General features: G+C 49.8%; 1 protein-coding gene across 1 annotated transcript; it reads left to right on the top strand.

The window, feature by feature from the left end:
• Nucleotides 1–1,257: 1,257 nt before the first annotated feature.
• TFE3 (transcription factor binding to IGHM enhancer 3) lies at nt 1,258–12,288 on the top strand. Its single transcript, XM_032330684.1, has 10 exons — nt 1,258–1,649; nt 3,969–4,082; nt 5,103–5,397; nt 6,043–6,288; nt 6,371–6,475; nt 7,949–8,066; nt 8,423–8,479; nt 8,652–8,727; nt 9,849–9,996; nt 10,444–12,288. Exons 1-10 carry the CDS (start codon nt 1,534–1,536, stop codon nt 10,885–10,887), a joined length of 1,719 nt encoding a protein of 572 aa, XP_032186575.1. The 5' UTR covers nt 1,258–1,533; the 3' UTR covers nt 10,888–12,288.
• The last annotated feature ends 8,423 nt before the right edge of the window (nt 12,289–20,711 follow it).

Below are 20,711 nucleotides of genomic sequence, written 5' to 3'. Positions count from 1 at the left end.
TCTCTCCGCCTCCCTCTGCCCCACACATGTGCCCTCTCTCTCTTTTTCTCTCTCTGAAATAATCTTTTTTTAAAAAAAGACTAATTTGGGACCTAATTGTCATCTTTATTATGTGGATAATGGGATTGGGGTTGTGCAAGCATGTGGGGAGGTGCGTATTTACTAAGCCAACGTCCTGGGCCAATACAGTAACGCGCAAGACGGATGAGAACTCAGTGAAGTTATTTGAGGTCCAGCAACTGGGTAGGGTCTTGGGATGTTGGGAAGGGGGAAGGGAAGGGAAGGGTCCAGGTGTTCTTTGAGCTGACCGTGTATGGCTGGGGCATCCTCTGCTGTGTGTGAGCCAGCTTGTCTGTATCTGGAACACAGACTAGCTCAATAAATATTTGTTCAGCCAGTGCACAAATGAGTGAATCAAGTTTTGGAGAGCCGATTGCATGCCAAACAATCTGCTAGCACTTTTCATAACTTATCTCTAATCCTCATAACAATCCTGCCAGACAGGTAATTATGACCCCCATCTGACAGGCCAGGAAAGCTGAGGATCGGAGAGGGGCAGTCCCTTGCTCAAATCCAAACCCGGATCTTTATTATTCTCGAAGTCATTCACTGAAGAGACCAGATTTCCATCCTTTCACTCATTCATTCGTCTGTCAGGGATTTATTAAGCACTCACTATGTAGTACAACGACCTAGTACAGCAATAGCTCTAGGTGACACAGAGTAGGCGGAATGCTCCCGGGAAGACCAGCTGGGCGGTTAGTTTGTGGGTACCGAAAGGGCGGGGTTTCTGGTTCGCACCTCGGGGGAACTTAGCTGCCTAGGCCTCCCAGTTAAGGCTTCTGCTGAGGAGGCACGGCTGGATGGAGGTTGCCTCGCGATCTAGGGAGCGGTCGTTACAAATATCGGCCAAGAGGGGGCGCGGTCCTGCAGCTAGAAGCGTGGCCTGGAGACCCTCTGCGCGCTGACAGGCCATCGGTGCGCAGGCGCAGAGGACGCGAGAAGCGGCTTAAAAAAATCCTGCGGAGGGATCGCTTTCGGGGGCGTGGCTTAATCAAAGTATGTCTCGCTGATTGGCCACTGTTCCTGGGGGCGTGGCCTAGAGCGTCCTTCTCGGAATGAGGGCCGGCCGAATCGAGTTTTCCCTCTGTGTCGGAGGCGTAGTTTAGGGCGGGCCCTCGAGCCACCCCTCGATGATTGGCCGCCTCATTCAGAGGGGGTGGGCCAGCGAGCCGTCCATCCTCCGTGCGGTCACTTCCTGTGGAGTTTCCCCAGCCCAGGGAGGAGGGGGAAGAGGACGAGGGGGAGGAGGGCGGTCGTCCAGGGTTAGGCTGGGGGGGGTGTTGGTCCGTTCAGGGCGGGGGATGACTCACGGCCCATCCCATCGTCCCGACGCCGCCCGCCCGCGCAGAGCTCGCTCCATGGCTTAGCGGAGGAGGCGGTGGCGAACGGGGGGAGGGGGACTCTTATTTTGTTAGGGGGACCGGGCCGGGGCCCGACCGGCCTGGCAGGGCTCGCCCGGGGCCGGGCGTCATGTCTCATGCGGCCGAGCCAGCTCGGGACGGCGTAGAGGCCAGCGCGGAAGGCCCTCGAGCCGTGTTCGTGCTGTTGGAGGAGCGCAGGCCAGCCGACTCGGCCCAGCTGCTCAGGTGCGGGGCCGCCTGGGACCGGTAGTGCCGACTGGGGTTTCTGGGGGGGACAACGGGAGCCCGGGCCTGGGATTGCAGGCCCTCGGCCTAGGCTTGGAGGACGTCGGGGCGCCGGTCTTGGGAGGGTACCTAAGGAATCCGCTGGTGGCCTGCTTGGACTAAGGCTTAAAGAAGTCATGGAAGTGCCTTATGGGAGGCCTGGTTCTAATTTGGGGGGCTCTTGACTGGGTTTAGAGGGGTAAGATTCTGTTGTGTCCCGAGCCTGGTCTGGGGCAACTGAACTTGGGGGACTGGGGCTGAATTTGGGGTCCTTGAGTTAGGCGTGAGGGGAATGAATTTGAGGGGGTACTCTGTAGGCAAGGCACTGATGTGAAGGGACTTTTCCCCTCAGTGTCAGAGAAGGGGTCCTGGAAGACAGAAGTGCTGTCTTGGAAGCTGGATGATTCCCAGTGGCCGGTTGCTTGACTATGTTTGGGGATAACAGGAATCTGGAGGGATTGGGGGGTATCTCAGATATGCTACATGGGATCAGCTTTGTGTGTGTGTGTGCGTGAGCAAGAGAAGCAACATTCATCAAGGCTTGACCAGAATAATCACTTTATTACCCCTGCCCACCCACCCAGCTGGGTCAGATCATGGTCAGGGATAGTGGAAAAGCCCTCTTCCCACACCCCCACAGGGGCTTGAATGGGAGACAGTGAGACAGACAGAGGCAACAGAGATGGTCCTACTTCTTAGCTCGGAGAAGGCCTCAGACCTTACTTGGGAACCCAGAGGAGGGTCTCGTTCCTGCTGCCAACCATCCCAGCCTCTCAGCCAGCCTGGCTCACCCTCTGCGCGTGCCTGGATTCTTTTTCTCCCCCTGCCAGTCAGTCAGACCCTGGAAATCAATCATCTCGAATCTGTCCCTAGAGCTGGAATGAGGGCCAGGTTCACCATCCCTGCCTGGGTGGGTCCTCTGTGGCCTCTTCACATCCTCACTTCGATCAGCAGACTTGTAAGCGCCAGCCCACTCTGTCCTCACCCTGCCCACCCCAGTGCCCATCTCTTCAAACTTCAGTGCAATGGGTGTGTGAGCAGGGATGGGGCTTTGCCTGCTTTCTTCCTGGGATTGTGCTGAGCTCAGCAGCTCCCCAAGCTTCCTCTTCTCGACTTCCTGGGTGGTTTTAGGTCCCCATCTGAGGGTGAGGAAAGGAAGGAAGAAGACAGATCCTCGGAGCCGCGGGAGAGAGTTCTTGTTAAGCGAAGTCACCCACAGTGTTTCAGGATTCTAAGTCTTTGATTCGATTCAGGATGCATATCCATTCACGTGCATGTGAATGCTCCCTACACACTAGGGTCTTGCCCCTGGCCTGGAGGACTGAGTGAGAGAGAGCCTTTGCACCCAGTGCTTGCCCATTTTCTGACGACTTCGAAACAACCTGGCTCATCACAGTAGTGGGAATAGTTGAAAGGGAGGGGTGTACAGCTTTTTATTTTGTGTCAGTGGATATTGGTTTTAGAGGTAGGGGTGTGTGTGTGTGTGTGTGTGTGTGTGTGTGTGTTCTGTCACAAAAAACCAGGAGAGCGCTGGACAGGCTCCTCCCGCCAAGAAAAGAATGCTTGCGGAAGCGGATCACCCACCCCAGCGCTCCCTCTTTTAAATCCAAATTACCGGAATGAGGGGAGCCCTTGATATTTCCGTTTTGTATTTGGGGTGTGTATTGGCTTCCCCTGAACTCGGGCTGGGGCGGGGGTTACTTATTTGCAAAAATGGTGGATCCTTCCGTCCAGTGAATCATCGACCCCAGTTCTTTGTGATGCATTCAGTTTGTGTTACAATGGACTGTTGTGCCGAAGGGTGCCCCCACAGTGCTGGAAGTGTGTAGACCTATGTGGGCTCACATTCAGCTGCCAGGACCCCAGGAGGGGGTATGGGGGCTGGAACAACTCTGACTGCGAGGTCAGGACTCCTGCAAAGTGAATTGTCCTTCCTAAATTCTTTGCTTCTCTTTTCCCTCCAACCCAGGTTATTACACGTGATTGTGTTAGAGTGAGGAGTTGGGATCCAGGCACTGTTACTATTTTGAATCCTAAGGGACTATGGGTAACAGCAAAAGCAAGTGGGGAGGGAAGAGGGGTGTGGGGAGAGAGGAAAACCTGGAAATTCCCGATGGTGGTAACCAAAGAGTAGCCTCTTCTGCGGCCTGCGCTCTGTTCTCCTCTCCCCTGATGTGTGTCTCTGTCCTTCCCACTGCCCACTCTTTCTTTCTCTCTTGGAGGGGAGTGAGGTCTCCACATACTCACTGATAATCACCCTTCCCTCCCTTCCACCCTCAGCCTCAACTCTTTGCTTCCGGAATCTGGGATTGTTGCTGACATCGAATTAGAAAGCGTCCTCGATCCGGACAGCTTCTACGAGCTCAAAAGCCAGCCCCTACCCCTACGCTCAAGGTCTGTCTCCCCTGACTCCCCTCCCAATTCCTCAGGCCCCTCCATCCCCTCTTGACAGGCAGAGGCCCTCAGTGCCAGGGCAACCCTTTCGGCAGAGTGCATTTTCCAGATGGTAAAATTAAGGGCCTGAAAGTGTACGTCACACAGGAAAGCAGGTGGCCACGCTGGGATTCCATTAGCTTGAACCAGACCTCCCCTGCCTCCCTCCTCCCAACCCGAACACCCATTCATACACAAATATTGCTGGAAGCCTCGGTTGGCCTGCGGGTGCCCAGCCGCCAGGTGGGCGGAGCTGTACCCACAATCCCTGCTCACCCCTTTCCCCACTCAACAAACTCACCCCCCCAGCCCTTGAGGAACCCCTGCTGGTCTCTTCTTTCCCCCAGCTTGGAAGTCTAAATGTGCTGAGTCATCGGCCTGGGCTCTGAGAGAGGGGAGGGGACCTGGAAGAGGGGCAGGAAGAGAGGATTGTGAAATCTCTGAGATTTTCAAGACTGCCTAGCTCCTGGGTCTAGAGGCCCAGGCTGGGGCTGAGGAAGGCCCTGCACTTACCCCTGTAGCCAGATGCCCATGACCAGGAGCTGAGCATCCTCAGCCCCAAACGGAGCTTTAAGAGCCCTCTATACCCTAACCTACTGCCATGGCCCCCATTTGGCATCCTTCTGCTCTCCTTTAAATGGGATGGACCCCCTCTCCTACAGCCTAGCAATGGCATCTCTCCTCAGTGTTTGAACAGGCCCAGATCCAGCCTTCAACATAAGGATCGAAGGCTAAACCTTTCCCCCACCAGACTGTGACCTCTAAGGGCTGGGACTCGGCCTGGTCCCAGTATCTCCCCCGTCAGACTGTGAACCCAGAGAGCCCTGAGCAGGTGTGCTTCCTGGGTGTCTCCCTCCACGTTGTGGCCCCTGAAGGCAGAAAACAGGCCTAATTCCAGTATCCGCTTCCTCCCACGGTGACTCCTTAGGCTCAGGACAAGACTTTTAGCTTACCTATGGCCCCATATTTCCCATTCCACAGCCTCCCAATATCACTGCAAGCCACCCCAGCTCCACTCTCTGCATCGTCTTCTGCAGGGGGCTCCAGGACCCCTGCCATGTCGTCCTCTTCTTCATCGCGGGTCTTGCTGCGGCAGCAGCTCATGCGGGCCCAGGCCCAGGAGCAGGAGAGGCGTGAGCGACGGGAACAGGCCGCAGCCTCTTCCTTCCCCAGCCCTGCCCCTGCCTCTCCTGCCATCTCAGTTGTGGGCGTCTCTGCAGGGGGCCACACACTGGGCCGTCCTCCCCCTGCTCAGGTGCCCAGGGAGGTGCTCAAGGTAAGGAGACATCCAGAGGACCTGGGAGGGGTCTTGGTGACTGAGGAGTGGTCGTGGTGGCTTTTCGGCCAAGGTCCTAGGGGCTCTCAGGAAGGTCCCAGTTACTGTTCAAATAGGCTGTGTTAGTGTCCCGTTATATTTAGGGGTTCCAGGGCATTCTCGCGCAGTCATGAGGGGTTCTTAGGAGGCACAGGATGTCTGGGTGGGCCCTGGAAGGTTTTAAGTGCCTCAAGTGGGCCCTAGGGCCTCCTATGAAGTAACCCCAGGAAGAAATTCATAGGAAGAGTTTCCTGTGTATGTCATACATTAGGAGTTTGGCCACTGGAGTGACTTGGGAAGCCACATGTGGCTTCTACGTCTCCTAGGTGATGTCAGATCTCAGGTCTTCTAGGTGATGTCAGAGACTGGAGAGGGAGTCTTGGTACCTGTGCCAGGGTGCCCCAGAAACTGAGGGATTTCTGAGAAAGACTTTGGGCCCCTGGGGGAGACTTCCCAGTATTGGGGGAGGTAGGAGGGGTTTCTGATTCTGGGCCGGGTTTGCCGGCCTGAGCCTAGAAACAGGTGACCTCTGAGGGTCAGCCTGGGGCACATAGTCAGCCCATCCTACCTTGTCCACTTCCACCCCTCCTTGCCCCCTTCCCACAGGTGCAGACCCACCTAGAGAACCCGACGCGCTACCACCTCCAGCAGGCACGCCGGCAGCAGGTGAAACAGTACCTGTCCACCACACTCGGCCCCAAGCTGGCTTCCCAGGCCCTCACGCCACCACCGGGAGCTGCTAGCGCCCAGCCGCTCCCAGCGCCCGAGGCTGCCCATGCTGCCGGTCCCACAGGCAGCGCCCCCAATAGCCCCATGGCGCTCCTCACCATTGGGTCCAGCTCAGAGAAGGAGGTCAGTAGCTGCAGACAACCTTACCACAGTCCCCGTCGTCCAGCTTCCTCTAACCCTTGTCCATATTCCCTTCTTCCCTCAGATTGACGATGTCATTGATGAGATCATCAGCCTGGAATCCAGTTACAATGATGAGATGCTCAGCTATCTGCCCGGAGGCACCGCAGGGCTGCAGCTCCCCAGCACGGTGAGGCCCTGAGATGGGAGGCTGGCTGAGGCTTAGTCGCATCCCTCTGTCCCTGACACGACACCCAGGCTGGCTGTGTATATAAGACCCTTACTTTGGATTGTACGAAGATAGTGAAGCAGGCCATGGGGATGAGAAGAGAGCACGCTAGGGCCCTGGTACCTTGTGTTAGGCTGTGTGGAGAGGTTGTCCTGGTGGATTCTGAGAGATACAAGGGCAGGGACTCTGGGGAGGTAATCAGGCATACCCAGGCAGCAAAACTGCAGTGTGGGAGGGACCGAGGAATGGGACTCTTGTAGCAAGAGATTCAGGTCATTGGGATATAGCCAGACCATGTAGCAATTGGAACATATCAAAAGTCTTAAAAACCCGGTATGGTTGAACCTCAAGGTGATCGGAAAGTACATTTCTTTCAGTGAACCATGCCAAGAGGCTGGATCCTTGTGGAGAGTGGGTAAAACTCTCTGGAGCAAGGGATGTGCCAATAAATTATACAGTTCTGGTTCTGGAACATTCCAGGAGTCCTATAACTTGCTTTGGGACATACCAAGGGGGCTGTGGCTTTGTTTCCTTCCAACACACCAAAAGGACAGAAGCGTGTATAAATACGGCACCAGCTTATCAGAACTTTTTATTGATTTGGACACAGCTAGGGACTGGGACCTTATATTAACGTGGATCCAGCAGACTAGCAGGGGTTTCAAGAGATGATAACTCATCAAGAGGTGGGATTAATTATTCAGGCTTTAGTGTGTTACCTTGGAGTATATCCAGGAGAGGGTGAAGGAAAGAGAACAAAAAAAAATCAAGGCTGGCATAAAAGAGCAGTGCTTGTTGAATAGTTGGACAAGAAATCCTGAGAGATTGGAATGCGTAGGAAGATACCAGAAGTCAGGAGCTCGGTGCATGACCATGTACATGATAAGGTGGTGGAACACAACAGCCACGGCAGAAGGCTAGAGATCAGGCTGGAACTCTCTGAAAGGCCATATTTTGGATAGAATGTTACCATGACAATTTCCCAAGGTCTGAGAAGATTGAGCTGGAGTGTTCCAAGAATGCCGACTTGGAACATTGTGCTAGGAGGGGCTGACAGGCTGGAAGGTTGCATCGTAGCCTAGAAAGACCTGAGGAGGAGTGGTTTTCCAGCACTTCTCAGGGCCAACCCCAGAGTTGGGGAGAGGGGCCTCCTAGGTTGTTGAGGTATTTGGGGGCACTCAGGGGCACAAGGAAAGGGTCCAGCAGACTCCGGTCCCCTGACCAAGCTGGGTGGGTCCACGTGATCCTGTCCTCCCCACTGAGTCGTCCTGCAAAGTTCCCTTGAACGAGAGGGAAGGGTCCCTGTGTTGAGCCAGCCAGTCTTTGTGTTAGGGCATCTGTGGAGCGTGTGGAAGGGTGGGGGCCAGGTTCTGAGAAGGGGGCCAAGCCTGGGGCTGCTCCGAGCCGTCGTCTCTCTGCCCTCCCTGCCCCCAGCTGCCTGTGTCAGGGAATCTGCTTGATGTGTACAGTAGTCAGGGCGTGGCCACACCAGCCATCACTGTCAGCAACTCCTGCCCGGCTGAGCTGCCCAACATCAAACGGGAGATCTCTGGTAAGGGCCAGGGACTTGGCCCCAGGCGCCCATTCTGGACCCCGGGGTGAGCCCTTTGTCAACCAGGTGGGCCTGATGCTGGGGGAAGGGACTTAAGCAGACAGAAAGGGGCTGTTTGCCCTCTCCTTCCACATGGCCTATGGGCTAGCTTTCACCCCATTTCCTCATGTCTTGGGTTTAACAAATGACCAGTCACCAGGGCTCTTTTTAAAAAAGTCATGAAAGTGGCACTTCAAAAAAAAGGTCACTTCCCTGTCTCCACCCACCATCTCCTACCCCCGCAGCCGTACATGCTGCCCTCTGTCTTTCCCACGCCCAGAGGTCCTGACTACCCGCCACCCCCACCTCTCTTCCAGAGACCGAGGCCAAGGCCCTTTTGAAGGAACGACAGAAGAAAGACAATCACAACCTAAGTGAGTGGGCTCCCGTGCCCTTGCCAGCATGCTCTCCAGCCCTGCCTCACTCCCTGGCCTGGCCTTCCTTGAGGGGGGCCTGTCCCTGCAACAGCCTCCCCATCCCCAGCTCCTCCTCCCTCCTCAGCCTGTTGACAGCTTTCCCACTCTTCTCCCCACCCCACCCCCAAAGTCGAGCGTCGCCGGCGATTCAACATTAACGACAGGATCAAGGAGCTGGGTACCCTCATCCCAAAGTCCAGTGACCCGTGAGTCTAGGATGGGGGGAGGGCCTTGGGCTGGCAGAAGGTGGGATGAGGGCCCTGTTCCCCTAAAGCTGTTCCTGGGTGGGAAGCGCCTGGCATTTCTGCTCCGGGTCCATCTAGCTTTCAGGACCCTGCATAGGGGCGTAGCCCCTTGTAGCCCCTAACCTACAATTTTAAGTGCATGACATTGCAGTCAGTGTGCCTCATCTGGTCCCCATCTGACATAGGCACTCATTTTGGGTTCATTTAGTACTTCCTAATTATTCATTCAAGGGACGCATCGAGCTGCTTTGTGTCAGGGACTGTGCTAGGCCTTGAGGATATCAGAGGGACAAAATAGACAAAAATCCCTGAGCTCCTGGAACTGATACTTTAGTGGAGGCAGACAGACCATAAACAAGATAAATAAAATCTGGGAGGTTACAAGGAGTGTTGTGGAGAAAAATAAAGAGAAGATGGGGGCGTGCCTGGCTGGCTCAGTAGAGTGTGTGACTCTTTTTTTTTTTTTTTTAAAGATTTTATTTATTCATTTGAGAGAGAGTGAGAGATAGAGCACAAGCAGGGGGAGAGGGAGAAGCAGACTCCCGGCTGAGCAGGGAGCCAGATGCGGGACTCGATGCAAGGGACCTAAAGATTGTGACCTGAGCCAAAGGCAAACGCTTAGCCGTCTGAGCCACCCAGGCTCCCCAGTGTGTGACTCTTGACCTCAGGTTTGTGAGTTCAAGCCCCATGTTGGTCATAGAGGTGACTTAGAAAAAGAATAGAAGATCGGGGAATGTTGGCAAGGGTTACAACTTAGGGTGAGGAGGGGTGGGCACAGGGCAGGCCTGGACTGACAAGCAAACATGGGCGGTGAGGCAGGAGCCATCTTGGTGTCTGAGGAAGAGTGTTCACATCGGAGGGCACTGATGGCCTGGAGGCCCTGAGGTGGGAGTGGTTTTCCATGTTCTAGGAGCATGAATCTGTTCTTCCCCCAGAACAACTGGGAAGGGCATTCCATACCCTTGAGGTATGCCCCACCCCTGAACTCCTGGTCTAGGCCTGTGCTGGTGCAGTTGCCCCATCAGCTCCCGAGAGCCCCCCTACGCAACACTGCCTCCTTTCCTCCCCGTCGGGCCCTACAGGGAGATGCGCTGGAACAAAGGCACCATCCTGAAAGCCTCTGTGGATTACATCCGCAAGTTGCAGAAGGAGCAGCAACGCTCGAAAGACCTGGAGAGCCGGCAACGTTCACTGGAACAGACCAACCGCAGTCTGCAGCTCCGAATTCAGGTTTGGGACAAGGAGGCCGTGGCAGAGGGGACGGGGGCTCCCTACAGGCAGAGGCAGAGGAAGAGCAGGCTGGGATTTCCTGGCCTACCTGGGGGATCCCCAGGCTTCCCCAACTCACGCGACAGTGACAAGTAGCAATCATAACCCTATCTAGAACAGCGACGAATACTGGCTAATGTATATGGTGTTTGTCTCGTGCAGCGCACGGCAACAGGAGCCTTATCTCCATTTGCTAAGGTAGCCCTCTGTATGCTTCCGTGAGGCAGGGACCGTTATTCCACTCGTTTTACAGAGTGGGACTCTGAGCCCAGCGACGTTAAGCAAAACTTGCCTCAAGTCACACAACCCGTGAGCAGCAGCCTGCCCTTGGCACCATCAGACTTATCTGCCTCTGAGGAACCATGAACCCCATCTGATCCCGCCCCCCCCACCCCCTACTTTTCGCAGGAGCTAGAATTGCAGGCACAGATCCACGGTCTGCCGGTACCTCCCACCCCGGGGCTGCTCTCCCTGGCTACAACTTCAGCCTCTGACAGCCTCAAGCCAGAGCAGCTGGACATTGAGGAGGAGGGCAGGCCAGGCACAGCAGCATTTCACGCAGCGGGGGGATCTGCTCAGAGTGCCCCCCATCAGCAGCCCCCAGCGCCACCCTCGGATGCCCTTCTGGACCTGCACTTTCCCAGCGACCACCTGGGGGATCTGGGGGACCCCTTCCACCTGGGGCTGGAGGACATTCTGATGGAGGAGGAGGAGGAAGGGGTGGCGGGGGGACTGTCGGGCGCCCTGTCCCCACTGCGGGCAGCCTCTGACCCCCTGCTCTCGTCGGTCTCCCCCGCGGTCTCCAAGGCCAGCAGTCGCCGCAGCAGCTTCAGCATGGAGGAGGAGTCCTGATCAGGCCTCACCCCTCCCCTGGGACATCCCCACCCAGGAAAGGAGGACGCCTCAGGATGAGGCCCCACCTTTTCCCCCCCACCCTCCCGTGAGACTGCCCTGCCCAGGTGTTGGGGGGAAGAGCAGACAGGATGAGGTCCCACCCCTGCAACCAGGCAAGGAGGAGGAGTCAGGTGAGGCCCCGCCCCCTTCCCCACCAGACCAGCCGGTGAGGCGTTTCAGCCCTGGAGAAGGCGGTAACCTCGGGCCATTCCCTTGGAGATTGCAGCCTCGCCCCGCCCCGTGGGATGCGCCCTTGCCCAGGTGAGGGAAGGAGGCAGGATGAGCTAGGCCCACCTTTGCTTAGGGACTCTCCTAGCCAGGTCTCCTGGGGTAAGGAGATAGCAAGATACTGGCCCACCCCCTCTCTTGGAACCACTAGTCTAGTCAATCCGGGCAGGGAAGAGGAGTCAAAATAATAGAGGTCTCACCCTGGGGGTTTAAGCCCTGCCCTTTCCTCTCAGCCCTGCCCTGTCCAGCCAAGGAACAGACGTGAGGAGAGCCCTTCACCTGGGAGCACAGTCCTGGCCTTCCTGCCATGCGGGAGCCAGGCCCCGCCCCTTCCCTATAGGCACAGCGGAGCGCAGGTATTTCAAACATGGGGGAGTCCGTGAGATCAGGCCATGTGGAGATCAGACCTTGTCCCTTAGCAACATCCCATCAGAGCATTCCACGCTGCAGGGAGGGGGAGAGTGGTACTTTAGCTCCCCAGCCTTAACCTGGGACCAATGGGACCTAACCCAGGAGGGCTCTGAGCCAACCTTGCCCTTGGAGAAGAGGGCCGATCTTGAAATCTTGTGGGGCGACATTCCAGACCTCGATCAGGAGAACTAGACCCTCACCCTTGGGTGGAGTCCCGCCTCCTACTTAGAAGGGCAGTTTAGGGAGGTGATAGGAATTAGAGGGTACGGAGTCCAGGTTCCCAGAACCAGCACCGCAGCACTCTTGCAGTCTATAGAGGAGCAGGATGAAGGAAGGGGCCTTTCTGGGGAGTTCCCAAGCCCGGGGAAAAGTGGAAGCCTATCCCACCAAAGCAGAGGCTTGGAGGGAGGGTTGCAAAAGCATATGTACACCTCTTTTGTTTATCTGATTTTTTTTACTGACCCCCACCCCCATTTCTCAGAAGCTAGGTCACCTCCAATCTCCGGCCTCCATCCACCCCGTTCTCCATTTGGGAGGACTCCTCCCCATTTCAGAGCTGTGAGACACTCCCTGCCCATGCCCACCCTTCCTACCACATACACCCAAGGTTGTCAGCTTCAGATCCTTGGGGTCAAGCCCCAAGGAGGGTGTACTAAGGGGTCTGTAGGTTTGTGATTAAAATAATAAATGCTAGGCGTGTTTGATGCGCTTTTAACTTTGGCAGAGGGTCTCCTATCCTTGCTTTTGACTGTACAGTGAGCACGGTTGGGGCTGGCCAGGAGGAAGAAGTTTCTTGGAAGAAACAGATTTATGTGGGATGGACTAAAGAACTTAGAGGGGCTGGAGGAAAATAACCTGCGAGCAAAAGCAGTCAGTCCTTAACTACCTGCCAGGCACCCTCCTGTTATGTTTCCCCTAATTGTTTAATCCAAGGACTAATTATGAATTATGAAGAAAGTGCCACTTCTTAGTCCCATTCCATGTTGGAAGAAGCTGAGAACTAGAGTTTAACTAACTCCCTGAAGATACACAGCTAGTAGATGGACGAAGAGCTAAATGGTGAAGTTAGGAGAGCGAGAGATCTGCTGTGAAGCATGTCATCACTGAGGGCAGAGGCAGCAAAGATTTTCTTGCAGGCTCACTTTTGGAAACCGATAAGGAAGCGTATGAGGATAACTCCTGGCAGGCGGTAGAGGTCTGCCAGATGGTCCAAAGGGCACAAACAAAAACCATAAGGGTGGAGGGACAGGCAAGCAGTTCCGTTTAGGGACAAATGTTGACATTTGGGGGGGATTTAAATGGAGGTAAACAAACACAAATACTCTTCTTGAAAGTTGGGGAAAAAATATTATTTTTGGAACTCCTCCACCAGACTCTGACTCCCAGGATGGGCATCAGGCCTGGCCTTGCATCTCCCCTAGCAGATTGTGACCGCCACCCTTCCTACTCCTTTCTGGCTTGTCACACTGACCACTAAGGCCTGGTTGCCGAGCCTCTGGCACCAGACTGATGTGTCCCTGATAACCTTTTCTGGACTTCCTCCTCCTCGAATCTGCTGTGTTCTCTTTTTCATTTTGTGAACATAACACATAACGCCCAGAAATGTTTTTCTCCAAGTTTGTATTCTGAAGGAAGTTGAGCTTACGGAAGAGCTGCGAAAGCATTGACGTTCCTGGACCCATCAACCAGCATCCTCTTATGTGAATATCCTACAGAACCATGGCATATTTATCAATGCTAAGAAAATAACATTGGCACAGTACCAGGAACTCAACTTTCAGGCTTTATTTGGATTTGACTTATTTTTCCAAGAATTTTTTTTTTCTGTTCTAGGATCCAAGTAAGGAAACTCTGTTATCTCTTCCTGTGTAGCAAATTACCACAATCTCAGTGACTAAAAACAACACACGTTCACATTCTCCCAGATTTTGTGGGTCACGAATCTAGGCTGGCTTAGCTGGGTCTTCTATTCCAGTGGCTTTCCCGAGGATACTACCAAGGAAGGTATTAGGCAGGATTCAGGACTCCTCTGGAAAGCGGGACTAAGGAAGGATCTGGTCTGAGCTCCCATGAGTTTGGGCAGGTCTCAGCTCTGTAGCCTGCTGAACTGAGGGCCCCGTTCCTCACTGGCTGTCAGCTGGGGAGCTCCCAGTCCTTCACATGTGTTCCTTTCCTTCCATGAGGCGCTCACGCATGGTGGTTTGCTTTGTCAAACCTGCAAGAGAGTCGACTAGCAAAATGGAAGTTGCAGTCTCTTGTAATGTAATCACAGGAAGTGACACCTCCTCAAGCGCGAGGCATTTTCTTGGTTAGAATCAAGTTACTCCAGGGGAGGGGATTACAAAAGACCATGAATATCAGTAGGTCGGGACCACTGAGGGACCATCTTAGCAGCTCCCTACCGCATTGCACTTAGCCGCCACATCTTGGTTTCCTCTGACAGTTTCATGCTTTGTCCACAGAGAAGGGCTAGAAGCTGCTCTTCTAAAAACAATGAGCATCTTTAGTACCCAGATCTTGGTTTCTACATGACATTATCCAGTAAAAGGAACCAGGGATCCCTGGAGAAATGGCTGGTCATAAGGCCAGGGTAGGGAAGTACAGGATGGGACTGGAGCCTCCTATAGTCCCACAGAGTAAGGAAGTACCAGAAAGAAAAAAAAAGGAACATGTCTTAAGGATAGAAGAGCCATCCTGAAAGCTCCCAATGGCCAAAGCTGGCCCAGCTTGAGCAACAAAAAAATAATGATAGTATTGGTCTATAGTCCCCAAAATGAAATATCTGTGATGCCACACTTATATAAATCAGTGATATGATTGAATAAATAAATGCTGGCTACTGGACAACTCCATGCATAAGAATTCCAAATAATAATAATTATAGAAGGAATGAGGGAAATAGAAAATTACTGTTAAAATACCACAGTAATAACTGCTGCGGACCTGATCCACTAAATACAAATATTAGTGGGCAAAACTTTAAGGTGAACAGGATAGTTGCAAGGCCATAAAGTATCACTCCAAAATTTTTTAAAAATATTTTTATTTATTTATTTGACAGAGAGAGGGATAATGAGTGAGTGAGCACAAGCAGGGGTAGTGGCAGGCAGGCAGGCAGAGGGAGAGGGAGAAGCAGGCTCCCCACCAAGCCAGGAGCCTGATATGGGGCTTGATTCCAGGACCCTGGGATCATGACCTGAGTTGAGGGCAGCCACTTAACTGACTGAGCCATCAAGGTGTCCCCCTAATTTTTATTAAATACTTGATCCCCCCCCACACACACACCCAAAAGAGTTGGAGCTTAATTCTCCTCCTCTTGAATCTAAGCTGGGCTCAGTCACTTGCATCAAAAGACAAGAGTAAAAAAAGTGAAAAACAGTAACTTTGCAGTAGAAAAATCTGACAGACCCCACCTTAACCAAGAGATGAGTTAACATCACCAGTTCTAAGACACATTGCTGTCAGGTATCCCTGGAAGTGATACAATGAGAAAGCATTTCACGTGCATAGTATTCTTCCTCAAAACCCCACAACCCCTGTGTAATGATGAGAAAATAGCAGAAAAAAAATGAATTGGGACAAGGACATCCTACAAAATATTTTACCCGCATTCTTCAAGTGTCAAGATCACACAAGACAAAGAAAGATTGGCTGTATATTTAAGCAAACTCAATCATGTTTGTCTCCATATGTCAATTCTGGCTTTTTTTTTTTTTTTTTTTTGAGGCGAGGTGCTGAGACCCAGAAGCTGGCGTCATTCTTCGAATAAGTTTATCAAGGCTATCTGCTGTCCTATGCTCCACTGGTTGGAACATGATGGCTGAGAGAAGAGAAACACGCAGTGAGCCTGGACTGTACCTTCTTTCCACCTGGGTCATTTTCTGGACCTCCCTGTAGGGAAGTAGAGCTTAAGCAGAGGAAAGCAATGGAGCTGATCTGGGAGGGACTGATCAGATTGCAGGGCAGCTGGGATTTCAATCTACTGGAGAAAAAGAAGCTTTGTAGAAATCACCATAGGCATTGCTGTAGGTATTTGGCCAAATGCTAGGCTATGCAGGCTCACAATAAAACACTGGGAGATGGGGCGCCTGGGTGGCCCAGTAGGTTAAGCGACTCCCTTTGGCTCAGGTCATCATCCCAGGCTCCTGGGATCAAGTCCTGCATCAGGCTCCCTGCTTGATGCAGCACCTGCTTCTCCTTCTCACTCTGCCTGCCACTCTGCCTACTTGTGCTCTCTGTCTCTCTGTCAAATAAATAAAAAAAAAATCTTTTAAAATAAAGTAAAACAAAAAAAACCAAAACACTGGGAGGCTTAGCAGAGATCAGTCCTGGGATTCTGTGAACTAAATGGATACTCGCACAGTTCAGGGAGACGGAAGTCTTGGACAGCCTGAGTAGACAAATGCTGTAGGTATGTCTCATGCTCTACTAACTGAGCCAGTTAGGCATTTCCCAGCTTTATTGTCTCAAGACATGTTTTAAGGATATGTTAGAGAGGATCTACAGTAACCCTTACTCTAGCTAGGGCTGAACTGGCCTACTCTTGAGGCATGGTCTTTCTGGGGTGTTTGTTTCTCATTAGGGGTATTGGATTACTTAAAAAAAAACGCTCAAGCAGAATTGTGGTATTCACAATGTATGTAGATGTAATATACATAACAATGACACAAAGGACAGAATTTGGGAAACTATACCATTGCAAGGATTTTGCATCTCATGTGAAATGGTACAATATGAACTTTCAGTTCACTGTGATAAGTTAAGGATGTACTTTGTAATTATCAAGGCTACCTCTAAAGAAAATAATGAAAACAGGGACAGGTGAAAAGCCAATAGAAGAATAACAATTGAATTTTAAAATAAATTTGGGTGCGCCTGGGTGGCTCAGTGGGTTAAGCCGCTGCCTTCGGCTCAGGTCATGATCTCAGGGTCTTGGGATCGAGTCCTGCATCGGGCTCTCTGCTCAGCAGGGAGCCTGCTTCCTCCTCTCTCTCTGCCTGCCTCTCTGCCTACTTGTAATCTCTCTCTGTCAAATAAATAAATAAAATCTTTTTAAAAAAAAATAAAATAAAATACATTTGGTTAACTCAACAGAAGGTGGGAAAGGAGGAACAGAGAATGAAAACACAGAAGGAACAAGTAGAAAACATATACCAATATAATAGAACTTAATATGACCATGTCAGTAACTCCAAAAAGTGTAAGTGTACTAGAAACCCTCTTTAAAGGCAAGGATTTTAAGACCAGAAAAATGATAAATAAGACCCAACTGGATCTGGGTGCAAAATTTAAATGGATGTCAAAAAAGTCAGTAGGGGCACCTGGTGGCTCAATCTATTAAGTGTCTGACTCAATCTCAGCTCAAGCCTTGATCTCAGGGTCATAAGTTTAAGCCTTGTGTGGGGCTCGATGCTGGGTAAGGAGCCTACTTTAAAAAAAAAAAAAAGAAACTACTAAAAAATGTCAGTAACCAAGATGAATAACATTTTTTTTAAATTCCAGTATAGTTAACATAGGGATAACTAACATTGCACTGCAATTTTTTAAAAAAGATTTTATTCATTTAATTTGTTAGAGAGGGAGAGAGAGAACCAACAGGGGGAGCAGCAGGCAGAAGGAGAAGCAAGCTCCCTGCCAAGTAGAGAGCCTGATGTGGGATTCCATCCCAGGACCCTGGGATCATGACCTGAGCCGAAGGCAGACGCTTAAAAGACTGAGCCACCCAGGCGTCCCTGCACTGCAATTTTGAAAAGAAAATTAATGCAAAGCAATCCATGGTGCACACAATATCAAAACTTGGCATCAAACAGAATTCCACCATGAACTTGTACTACCCCAAGGAATCATGCAACCTGTGGGAGGTGGGCAGGCTTAATGACATAGAAGGAAAAAATCTCACAAACTGGCAGTTGCCAGAGTGGACAGGTTGTGGAGAATGGACAAAATAGGTGAAGGGGATTCTTTTCTTTCTCTTTTTTTGTTTAAAGATTTTATTTATTTGACAGAGAGAGATTACAAGTAGGCAGAGAGAGGCTGGGGAGCAGGTTCCTGCTGAGCAATGAGTCCAATGCAGGGCTCAATCCCAGGATTCTGAGATCATAACCTGAGCCAAAGGCAGAGGCTTAACCCACTGAGCCAGCCAGGCACCCTGGTGAAGGGGATTCTTAAGAAGTAGAAACTTCTAGTTATGAAATAAATCACAGGGGCGCCTGGGTGGCTCAGTGGGTTGGGCCTCTGCCTTCGGCTCTGGTCATGATCTCAGAGTCCTGGGATCGAGCCCAGCATTGGGCTCTCTGCTCAGAAGGGAGCCTGTTTCCACCTCTCTCTCTGCCTGCCTCTCTGCCTGCTTGTGATCTCTGTCTGTCAAATAGATAAATAAAATCTTTAAAAAAAAAAAGAAAGAAATCACAGAGATGAAAAGTATAACATAGGAAATATAAACAATAATACTACAGTAACATATAATGACAGGTGGTTAACTATCCTTATGGTGAGCCTTGCATAATGTATAGGCTTGTTGAATTCACTGTTATACACAAAATAAATATAACACTGTATGTTAACTATACTTTGATTTAAAAAAAGTCTGTCGCTTGCAATTTCTTTTGAAGATCAGTGTTCATCCTGAGGAAAGTTGACAAGTTTTTTTCATTGTTTATACCTGCCATCTACAGTATTTCAAGGTAAAAGGGAAAGTTCTGTTTTATTAAAAACACATGCTTGTGTGATTTTTTAAATATTAAGAGCACTTAGGAAAGTAATACAAATTTGATCTATTGATATATTTGACTTTTCACCAATTAAATCTGATCAAATATCAAACATTTGCTGAACAAACAGTATTTTTTACCAGGAAAAATAATTGACCAGGAAACATTTATACACTTAAAATAGTGAAAGTTTGCTATTATTAAATTCTTTCATAAAAAATTTATTATTCTTCTTTTAAAAAGATTTTATTTATTTGAGAGAGAGACCACGAGCGGGGGAGGGACAGAGGGAGAAGCAGACTCTCCACTGAGCAGGGAGCCTGACGCATGGCTCTATCCCAGGGCCCTGGGATCATGACCTGAGCCGAGGGCAGATGCTTAACCAACTGAGCCACCCAGGCACCCCACAAAATTATTTTTCAATATTTGTTTCTCACCAGCATTGTCTGGAAATAGGGTACATCGTTTTCTGCTATTTGTAATGGCTGATTGTTGTATTTATGTGTTTATGCATTTATGTTTATGTATTTATAAGTATTTATAAGTGTTTATGCATACCTGTTTTATTAAATATTATAATTTGTAGGATCTTAATATATATTAAGCATATATTACATATATTTACTCAAAACATTGTTAGTAAAAATAAAAATATCTTAAATTTATACTAAAAATATTCTAGACAAATATGGCATCTAAAATAATCAAGTGGTACAGGGGCGCCTGGGTGGCTCAGTGGGTTAAAGCCTCTGCCTTCAGCTCAGGTCATGATCCCAGGGTCCTGGGATCAAGCCCCACATCGGGCTCTCTGCTCAGCAGGGAGCCTGCTTCCCCCTCTCTCTTTGCCTGCCTCTCTGCCTACTTGTGATCTCTGTCAGATAAATTTAAAAAATCTTAAAAAAAAAAAACCTCATCTCTTTAAAAAAAAAAAATCAAGTGGTACAATGTTCAGGAGAAAAATGTGTTAAGAAATGAATCAAAATTGAGATGCCTGGATGGTTGGGTGTGTGTTTAAGGTATACAACATGATTATGTCCTATATGTATATACTGTGAAATGATTTGTGAATCCAAATAGTAGATGGGATATCCTTATGTCTGGCCTAAAAACAACATCAAAAACAGGTACAGGTATTTAATGGGCACCAAGATCAAATATAATCAAGGCATTTTGCTCACAAATAAAAAACGTTTATCATATATTAAGATATATACTATGAAATGATGAAATATATTATTCTGAAAACAAAAGCATCTTGGTGAAAATCAGTTACAATTTTGTATGGGACTAATCTGTGTGGAGTGATATTTTGAGCCAAGTGGGAAAAGTTAGTAAAGTTCTGTAATAAAAAAAAAACAAAAAACAAAATTAAAAAACATGACTTGATGCCTGGGTATTTCAGTCCATTAAGCATCTGCCTTTGGCTCCGGTCATGATTCCAGGGTCTGGGATCAAGCCCCATGTTGGGCTCCATGCTCAGCAAGGAGTCAGCTTCTCCCTCACTCTGCTCAGGCTCTCCCTCTCTGCCTCACTCAAATAAATAAACAAAGTCTTTTTAAAAATGACTATATAAAAAGCTGCATGCTTAGTAGATGGCCCATTCTTCTGCTTAGAACAAATAAGAGAATGTGACTTCGAAAGAAATTTTACTGAATGTACAATGGGAGCACAAGATATGAATGTACTTCTCAAATTTCTTTTAATTTTTTGAAAGTAAACTCTATACCCAATGTGGGGCTCAAACTTATAACCCCAAGATCCAGAGTCATACATTCCATCAACCAAGCCAACCAGGTATCCTATAACTATCAAATTTTAAAATAAACTAAAAAGGATAGTACAGAATTTGAAAATGTAAAAAGAAAAAAAGAAGTTGCAAATGTATGAATCACTGAGAATATCACATATTATGGAGAAAGTGCATATCAAACAGAAATTAATGAAATCATAGATACTCTAATTTCACATTTCAAATGGTAATAAGAAAAATTAGTGGCTTCAGATTTTGGATTCTATCCAGAGGTAAGTTATTTTCTACAAATACATCTGATTTACAAAAGGCAGCCATTGACTTAGCTCTTAATATTTTGATCTAAGTCCTGCAGAAATTTATCCAAAATAGTTTGAAGCAGCATGTAAAATCAATAATTTGTAATATAAATTCAACCTTATGTTTAGATCTTCTAAAACTGATTCACGAATTTTGTTTAGTGCAATCTTTTATTTTTTTTAAGATTCTATTTATTTGAGGGGTGCCTGGGTGGCTCAGTGGGTTAAAACCTCTGCCTTCAGCTCGGGTCAGGTATTGAGCCCCACATCGGGCTCTCTGCTCAGCAGAGAGCCTGCTTCCCCCCGCCCCCCGCTTGCCTCTCTACCTCTACTTGTGATCTTTCTCTCTCTGTCAAATAAATAAATAAAATCTAAAAAAAAATT

Source organism: Mustela erminea, chromosome X (assembly GCF_009829155.1).
Source record: "Mustela erminea isolate mMusErm1 chromosome X, mMusErm1.Pri, whole genome shotgun sequence".
NCBI classification, from domain to species: Eukaryota; Metazoa; Chordata; class Mammalia; order Carnivora; family Mustelidae; genus Mustela; species Mustela erminea.
Note: the sequence above shows the minus strand (reverse complement) of the source record. Positions and strands in the feature narration are given on the sequence as shown.

Bases quoted from the DNA above. Each gene is read 5' to 3' on its own strand.
- TFE3 (XM_032330684.1), top strand. From the start codon at position 1,534: ATGTCTCATGCGGCCGAGCCAGCTCGGGACGGCGTAGAGGCCAGCGCG. The intron at 8,067-8,422 runs GTAAGGGCCAGG...CCTCTCTTCCAG, and splicing joins CATCAAACGGGAGATCTCTG to AGACCGAGGCCAAGGCCCTT. The intron at 8,480-8,651 runs GTGAGTGGGCTC...CCACCCCCAAAG, and splicing joins GAAAGACAATCACAACCTAA to TCGAGCGTCGCCGGCGATTC.